The 9,311-nt window shown below is 39.4% G+C and overlaps 1 protein-coding gene across 1 annotated transcript; it reads left to right on the plus strand.

The window, feature by feature from the left end:
* Nucleotides 1-3,781: 3,781 nt before the first annotated feature.
* On the plus strand, nt 3,782-8,283 carry sla (Src like adaptor). The gene is made up of 8 exons (XM_022747720.1): nt 3,782-3,931; nt 4,418-4,514; nt 4,697-4,796; nt 4,981-5,067; nt 5,353-5,456; nt 6,606-6,737; nt 7,173-7,302; nt 7,650-8,283. Exons 1-8 carry the CDS (start codon nt 3,896-3,898, stop codon nt 7,849-7,851), a joined length of 888 nt encoding a protein of 295 aa, XP_022603441.1. The 5' UTR covers nt 3,782-3,895; the 3' UTR covers nt 7,852-8,283.
* Nucleotides 8,284-9,311: the final 1,028 nt, after the last annotated feature.

The raw sequence follows: 9,311 nt of genomic DNA on the forward strand, positions 1-9,311 counted from the left end.
GGCGTGGAAGTCACACAAATGCTGACTCCGACACAGCCCCAACAGATGACTGTGGCCAACGTGAGCCACGGGCAGCGTGCTTACAAATCATGGGCCATCTTCAAAGTTGGAGGTTACAACTTCCCCAACATGTTATATTATTAAACAGGCACGGGGACATCAATCATGCAGAGCTCTTTAACAATTACCCACGTGAAGAAAGTCTCTGACAGCCAAATATGAGCCTTACAACCAGTGTAACGCCTGCAAACACCTGCTTTTTGAGCATTTCGCGAATAAAGATATTTGTTACACGTCTATTTTTTTGTTCACCCAAGACATGGATCTATAAAAAAGGATAATAATTGATCTCTTCCTTTGTGAATTTCTTCCCTCTTCTTAACTGCACATGCCTGGTAGATGTTTTTCAGGTAATTTTACAAATAAACACCTGGCTAATCCAATTTCAGACAAAAGCTATATAATGGGGAATGGGGAATAAGTTCCTCATCTTTATCCAACAAAGAGTCCATTGAGCTGGAGGTCAATGTGTACGGCCCCACTGGCTGAGTTTCACCTGTGTTATGTCTGCTAGTGACTCACTCAAAGTCTCACATGGTCCTGGTTCTTTTAGTGACAAGAGCCAGGACCTGAATAGAAAAACAGAAAATAAAGGAGCTGTGTAGTCAAGGAAGAAAATGTTCCAGTGTGAAGAGACTGGTGGTTTAATATCCTTGAAAGCTCAAGTACAGTATATTTGAAAAACCTTAGTGTCTAGTAGTTCAATTTATGTCATGTGCTTATCTTTCAACTCACTACAGTTTCTATTGTATGCTCATGTATATTGCAAAATGCAGTTACAACAAAGACACAGCTTTGTTGTAACTCTTTTTTAAAATCTTTGTCATTTATTTACTATTTAGCTATTGATTTTGAGCTTTGTTATATTCACCCATTGCAGTTATAATTTACTTTGTTATATGGCACATTGGTAATACACTTAATTATTTAATGGGTATAGCACTATTTAGTTGTTAAAAGATTTTTTTCTTATACTTTGACTGAAACAACCCTTTAAGAAATAGCTGATCACATGAAAAGCTTCGTATGCCAAAGAGGAATATACTTTGAAACGTTGGCGGAACGGCTTGCCAGCGGAAATGCTGCAAATTCTACTCTAAAGATAAAACAGTGAGGTCTTTAAACCACAAAAAAACTACACACTGGCTATGTATTTATTTTCATCTAAAGCCGATGAAGACTTCCTTCCTTCCTTGCAGCCACAACAGTTCGAGTCCTGGCATCTGACACTAGCCACCACCCACCAAGCCACAGTAGGTGCTTTTTCTATGCCCAGCAGATAAACTGCTCAGTCCAGCCCAAAATACAGTTTAGCTGCAGTTCAGTGAAGACACAATGTGATGTGTTCCTGTGTACTTGTTCTGTTTATCTCTTTGAAATGACTCCCCCCCCCACTAACTCACACACATACACCAGGAAGCCAACAAAAGGGGCTGCCAGGTCAGTGTTTTCTCACTACAATTAATATCTGCCAAGAATTTAAGAACTCGACAGTGACGCGGATATGAAAAGGTTATTCAAAACACCGCTTTACTTCTGCTTTCAAAAAATCCACGATGAAGTTTAAGATAAGTTTACTTCAACAAGGCTGATCTCCTTTCTGTCTCTACTTTTGTTTTTATTGCATCAAAGTTGTGCATTCAGAGAGGGAAAGGTGGCAAGGGAAAGAGGCCTAATGGTCTGGAGTAGACTAATCCAGGTTTTACTATGGAAAATACATGAGCTAAGTTGTCTTGAGAATAATAAAGAGTGGCACAGAGGAATATTGTTATGTAACCAGGGATCTGAGGCTTCAGATATACTCAGTCTATCCTTATATAATGTTTGAACTTGAAAAATTGTAAACAGATAGTTAGTTGACATATTGGCTCTGAAATATCAGCACAGAAGCAGCAGGCCTGCTCCAATAAGCTGTCACAGAGCCAGTTTTTCAGAGGGTGTCTGTTTTTTCAAAATAAAATGCCATGTTTTAGTAAAAAAGTTCAAAATTACAGTGATCCAAATGAAATAATACAGCTGAAACAAGAAATATGTACATGTTAATGACATATAGTGAATGATGGGGCAAGCAGGAGTAAGACAGGAAGTGTGTGTGTGCATGTGTGTGTGCGTGTGTGTGTGCGTGCGTGCGTGCGTGTTATCCAGGAAGTGGAAGGGGAAAAAATATGGAAAGCAACATTTCAGAGTTTTTGCATCAGGCGTGCAGCTCTCAAACAAAACTGCCTCATGAATTTTTATCTAATCAGCAACAGTTGGTCAGAAAGCTCACAGGGTACCATCATTCTTCATTTGTGAGGCAAACATAAACTCAAAGACTTTGTGGAAACTGTGTGTATGAGGATTTATTATCTCATGAGGTCAGAGATCTGAAACTAGATGGTTTTGGGTTCCCTAATTTTAGACTTGAGAAGTGTCATTCTGGAATACTTTCAGGTACCAGATAACGCATTTGCAGTTTCCCCTCTGTAGACAAATAGACCGATGAGAGATGGTGACATTTTTTCATGTTCCTCTCTTCGAAACTCTGCTCTCGTCCTTTTTGCTAAACGAAAGATATAGATCTATCCATTTTTAAGTCAATCAGTAGCTATTACAAAGTAAAGTTCATTTGAAATAAGCTGCTATTAATCACATAGAACCATTCATTTATCTTCTTTTTCTGCTTTCTCTTCTTTCAACCTCCAGACATGAGACATATATGTGTGCAGACAACCACAGTGTCAGCGTGTCACATACAGCAAAACGTCTGGGTGGGAAAGCCAGTAAATGCAGACTTCTGTTGGGCCAAAAAAAGGCTGTCCGACTTAAAATAACTTTAGAGTACACGTCATGACAGTTCCAGCTTTGATCTTTCTGATGGCCATTAAGGAAGATGAATGCAGTTTTGTTTTTACCATAAAATACAAATGCTTTAAATGCTTAAATACGGATCTAACAGATAGTTCTGAATTGACCAGTGACTTTGAATACTGGTGCTTTTTTTGCATATCTCAACTCATGTAGGCCACTGCAGTGACAATATGGTAACACTGTGCTGAGATTTGTATTATTTCATGCATTGTAAGGCCGCAACTAAGGACTGTTTTTATTTCAGATTAATCAGCTGATCTTTTTTTTTTTTTTTTTTTTTTTTTTTTTTGCACTGATTTGCTTTAATGCCAAGAGTTATTTTATTTTTTATTTCATCTTTATTTATTCAGGTAGTCTCATTGAGATTAGTAAGATGAGAAGATGGGTGTCACTTCCATGTCCTTACAGTAAATGTGAAGCGAGCACAAGCTTAGCACAAACAGTGGAAACAGTGGAGAGTGGTTACTACTGCCTTCCAGAATTTCCTGGAGACTCTGCTTGCTGCTTAACAACTCATCCCGGCCCAAAAAAATAGTCTGTCAATCTGTTAACTGACTAATCATTTCAACTCTAATTTATCATTGTCTATAGTTTCCATGAAGGCTTATTCAACAGTAACAGCCATAAAATTATGATGATCTTGACAGGAACAAAGCCAAAACTTTCTGACATATTATTCACAGCATAAAAACATCCAGAAGAATCAGGAATGTTACAAAAACACTAGCCTACAACAGTGCTTTCAGTTAGTTACTCTAAATGTATGACCCCCGTTTCATGATCAGTTGTGTGTGTGTGTGTCTCAGCAACATTTTCGCTGGCCCTCTTCCTCATTTCAGCACAGGAAGTGAGTTTGCAGTCAGATGTAGAGCTGTCGACACACTCTGTGACGGGTCATTTCTGTACACTGTTGTGAACATGGTACTTCTCTAGTACCAGACTCCGCCGCTGCCACCATGCCCTGTTTGGGCCATCACCACCCTTGATGCCATCAACAGCAGGCAAACTACAAATTCTACAGGTAGGCGCCTACTGCTTCTGATTTGACCTGCTTGAAGCTTCTCTTCTGAGGGAACAGTTATTTCTCCATTCTGGTGAACTGAACGCTGTGTGATGTAACTTGATAATATACGTCACATAGACAGGATCTGTTGAAATGCATCCGCACAGATAGGTATTTTTTGATTAATAAGAAAGTAAATGATCTAAAAAACAATATAATTTGGGAGTGGGATTATGCAACATATCAATTCATTATCATTAATCACTGTTCGTTATGAGTACACAGACCTAGTCATGCAATGGAAAATCAAGTCCGATAGCATCTAGCCTCAGCGTTCCCATTTTGCAATGTGTCTTGTTAGTCGAGATAGTTCAATGGTTAAATTATAGGAAGTTACTAACTTCGTGGTGCAGCAGCAGAGAGAAAGTTAAAACTTATACACATTGAAAATTTGGAGAACTTGGGGTACATTCGCATTTCTTTCTCTGTCTGCCTTGACTTCAGGCCACAGTCTGGTCCATCTGGAGGATGGGGAATATGATGGGGGGTGTGCGTGCCAAGGACAAGGACAAGACTGAAACCCCTGACAGCTCTCAAAAGAGTAAGACCTCGATGCAACTTTGATATTGATATTAGCTGTTTAGTAATTAAAGTATTTTAAGAGAGCAGAGTGGAAGAATTCCGCAGTGCTGTCAGTGATAACTGTTATGTACTTTGTGCAATACAAATGTGTGATCTTTCCATTGATATCATTCTGAATGCTGTTAATATTGTTCTTGGCAGGTTCAGAAGAAGACATGGTGGTGGTGCTGCAGGACTACCCGTCTCCTGAAATCAGCGAGCCCATCTACAGAATGGGGGAGAAGCTCAGAGTCATCGCACAGTACGATCATGTTTTGCATTCCTGATTAAAGACACACATTTGATAGACAGAAAATCACAAATAAGTATGAGGAAATAAGGTCTAAAAGAAAGACAGTGTCATTTGATGCCCTAAGTTTACAGTATGGAGAAGTGCTCACAAAAGGTCAGTTGTTGATTCCTCTTTGCCTCTTTATCATGGTCAGGGAGGCTTATTGGTGGAGAGTCCGCTCAGTCCAAACAGGGAAGGAGAACTACATACCCAACAGTCATGTGGCAAAAGTCTACCACGGGTAAGAAAAATAATACGAACACTATTCTCTAGTGTTGGCCTGGTCGGCCTGTTTGAACTTGCTTTAAATCGATAACAGTGAAAAAATATCGAATGCATCTTTTTCCGTCACCCTATCTAAGACCTCTCTGTGTTCAGGAGGCAGTGGGAGATAATAGCAACACAAGTTGTTAATGAAGTGTTGTATGTTATGTTAATTTCAAAGGGTATGCCTTTCATATGAAATTACAACTCGGGTTGAATGTGCTGCTGATCTATAACTCGGAGCATGTTTTTGTTCTGTCAGTTGGCTGTTTGAGGGGGTGGAGCGGCAGAAGGCCGAAGAGCTGCTGCTTCTACCTGGGAACAGAGTGGGCTCCTTTCTGGTGCGGGAGAGCACCAGGGAGAGAGGTGAGAACACTGACTCAGCAGAGCGAGCAATAAACTCTTTTAATTTGGGATAGACTTTGGTTTTCAGTAATGGTTAGAATGTGGAGTTTTCTGTGGAGGAAAATAAATGCTTGTCGACAAGTCAGCATGTGCCAAGATTAGATCAGGATGGTGTTAAGTCAAGAGTAACGGCGTACGCTAAAAGAGAAGCCAAGAGCAGATCTAGATCTCATGAAAAAGAAGAAAGAAGAAGAAGAAGAAGAAGAAGAATGGTATTTGTTGAAGTTTTCATCTGAATACATGAATTCTTAAGGGACTAGAAATGAAAGAAAGCGAGGATTTGTAATGGAGAGTTTTTAATAGACCTATTTGGTGTAATTTTAGAGAGTGGAGGCATTATCACATTAGCTAAAATTAACAGAATTTCATCCACATGGTTTAAGGCCCATGACATGTAATTAGCAGGAGACCTTTGATGTATACAACAAAAAGACAAGCAACAAAATTAGTCTGAAATTTTGGGAAAAACCCTCTTTCGTGAGATAAGGAAATCACTCACTGACAAGTTAGATCTTGTTTGTTGAATCCGACTTTTTCTTTGCCGGGCGCAGTGACCTCATGGAGTTCCTCCTCCTACCCAAGAAACAGTCTGACACAATGGTCCGTCAGAACACTTCGAATTCTCATTTTTACAATTACGTTTTTGTACAGAACAATAAAAACAAGATATAACGTGTTGGTTAGTGTTGATATTCTTCTTATGTTTTTTTAATTTTTGAGCCATTCTAGCTGTTTCCCCATTTCCAGTCTTTATGCTAAACTAAGCTAACTGGCTGGTGGCTGAAGCTTTATATTAAACAGACAGATGTGAGAGTGGTATCAACCTTCTCATCGAAAGCAAATAAGGGGTATTTTCCAAATGAATTCCAAAATGAAGCCTTGCTTTTAAAAACAAAATAGGCTACACAATGACTTAGCACGACAGCACAGGACTGACCTTCATGTTACTTCTGCTTTTGCTTTGTTACAGCATTTGTAGCATGAATGGCTCAATAGTCGTTGATATTCCTCGGGTTCTGGCAAAATAACAGTGACTTCAAACTATAACTTGCTTGGTGCTATAACTGAAAGCCTGTATTATTAAGTGTACGGTGTTTGTCTTATCCTCAGGTGTGTATTCACTCTCCGTGAAGCACATGATCATAAAGCACTATCGTATCTTCAGACTGGACAACAGCTGGTACTACATCTCCCCACGCCTCACCTTCCAGTGCCTTGAGGATATGATCAACCACTACTCTGGTGGGTGGATGCACCGCACTCGGATACATAATTAAAAAGAGATAAAGAAAGACATAGGTCTAAAAATAAACTAAAAGATAACTAATTCGACAATATGTAGGCCCGTATGCAAGCATGCAAACAGGCTCGCATAGCAAATACTTAAGCACTGAAAATAAAATATGTTCTTAATATAGAACTGTTTCTCATCAGTTACAGAGAGACAGATCATTTTTGGACCAAAACAGGAAATGAGATAAAATATGTGTGCTTGATAATGACCACTGGTGCGACAAAGTGAAGAAAAAAAAAAAAGACTTGCAGCAGTGCTGTTCAATTCTGTATGAATATGGATCACAAGTTTGGTTTGTCTGTACGCTTGAGTGATAGAGTGTGAGAATGGTTAATGCGTAATGAGAGCAGTATTATACTATACCCTTGCATTTGCCTTTTCAGACTCTTCAGATGGCTTATGTTGTGTGCTAACCTCTCCCTGTCTGTCGGCCACAACCCCGCAATCAGCCGTGAATCCTGAAGCTCCACCTGTGGTCATGCGACGGAACTTTGACTGGAAGAAAATAGACAGGTACAACTGAGGCTCGGTGATATTTCCCAGCTTTAATCATGTCAGCATGACCGTGCATAGATGGCAGCTTATTTGCTGTCACCTGGTGCTAGTCTTGAATGTGAAAATAGCAGAAATCCGATGTAGGAATATAGATAAAGGCTGCAACTAATGATTGTTTTTTATCTAATGTAGATATTCAAGCATGATTTTTTTAAGCACCTGGTGGTTTAAGATGATTTTGGATTTAATAGTTGAAATTAGGCATCAATTGCATCCTTTTTTCACAGGCGGAGAAGAAAATCGGAATGCTAAGACACTCATTACACTCACTCATTTATTTCTTTCTTTATCTCCCCTCATCACAGGACACAGCTGGTCAGCACAGAGAGCTGCAGTGACAACATGGTGAGCTACGGTGTCAGAAACAGCATCGCAGCCTACCTTTCCTTTTCTGGCGATCAAGACCCAGCACAGATAAGCGCAAAGAACAGGAAGAAGAAAAGCAAATCTGTTTATGCTCTCCCTGAAAACAGCTTGGCAAAGCCTGACTATGAGGATGACTTCTAGAGACAGCAGTGGCGTTTAAAATACTGGAATACCTTCAAGTGGGGGACAGTGGAGGGCATCCCTCTCTGAAATCCACCACATTTCTTATGTCAGCATAGGGCTGTGCTGAACTGACATTTTCATTAAGGATCCCAAACATCCAAGTGTGTTTCAGTTTCTAATGTGAGCACTTTGAAGTACTTAGACAGTAATGCAAACTGGATGACCACTCCACTCACAGAAGGTACGATGTGGAGTTGTACTGGATGACGGCGCTATTGAACTGTGATATGTATTCTGCACACAAGCCGGAAAAACAAACAGTCTGTCATTATGATAGTGAGAAGAAGACTTGAATGCTATGGTTACTGTTTGGAAATATTAATGTATATATGAGTATTAGTGGCTTTCAGACTGTTTCCCTGTGTTGTTAATAAATTTTAAATATTTGAATGGTCATATTGTGACATCAGCTTAAATTTGCACTGGTTTCATTTTGTTTTTGCCATTTTGGAATATTTTCACCTTGTTAAGTTGATGTAGTGAATGTGTTTGCTAACAGTGGCTTTTTGAGACATCAAGCAGATACAGAGCAATATCGGCAATAATTGGGCGTCATGTTCGTGTCCACCTAATAATTGTCTAATGTTCACTCTCCTTTTAGCTCTGTTTTGGTCACAGCCATCTGCTGAAGGAAACATCTGGCTATATAGATGCTAAATTCTCCACTGTGTTTACCAGCTTGTGGCCAACTTTGTCTGTCTGATGCTCAGCAGGAAGTATATAGTAGGTTTATCTGAGGTTTTTTTTTTGTTTTTTTTTTTTTTATTTTTATTAAAAGCAGCTGCCTGCCATTAAATTTGCTCACCGGAAAAAAAAACTGACTTAAAATACCCTTTGTACAGTAAAAGGAACTGCAGCACATGGTGATACTTCTTTGTGGGTTTGTCGGTATGATCGATCCCTTCCACATACATACAGTTGTGTGAGCCATTATTTATATTACAGTATTAATTAGAACAGCTTTAAGTCCTATTATTATTTGGTGCTGAGTAGGTAGAAGAAATAATCATTGGGAAAATAAAAAACTTCAGTGATAAATGTATTCATGATTCACTAAGAGGAACAAACAGATTGTGGAAACAGGCCACTGTCACTACACTGTGTTTAATTCTATTCAACATACTGCATCTTTGACCACCAACATTAACATTTGTGCACAAGGGTTTTACTGGTGCCACAAGATCTCTGATTCTCATGATCTGGCATTGTTCACTCTGTGTGCGTGATTTGCCATCGTACACTGTAGCATGTCAGTAATTTTAAGCATTTGGGAACCTTTGATGGTTTTTTGAACATAATCCAGGGTTAAAAGCTCCAGTGACAACAATGGGCAGAAGTTCTGAGAGTTCCTAAATTCAAATTTCCTCGCAAACATCCGGCCAAACTGTTGATTTGTGTTAAACTTCCTCTCTTCAGCT

This window comes from Seriola dumerili, unplaced genomic scaffold, assembly GCF_002260705.1.
Source record: "Seriola dumerili isolate Sdu_G_001 unplaced genomic scaffold, Sdu_1.0 BDQW01000110.1, whole genome shotgun sequence".
NCBI lineage: Eukaryota > Metazoa > Chordata > Actinopteri > Carangiformes > Carangidae > Seriola > Seriola dumerili.

Excerpts from the sequence above, each read along its gene's own strand:
- sla (XM_022747720.1), top strand. The coding sequence starts at position 3,896 with ATGCCATCAACAGCAGGCAAACTACAAATTCTACAG. Across the intron at positions 4,797-4,980 it reads AAGCTCAGAGTCATCGCACA|GGAGGCTTATTGGTGGAGAG; the intron begins GTACGATCATGT and ends TATCATGGTCAG. Across the intron at positions 5,457-6,605 it reads GGAGAGCACCAGGGAGAGAG|GTGTGTATTCACTCTCCGTG; the intron begins GTGAGAACACTG and ends TCTTATCCTCAG.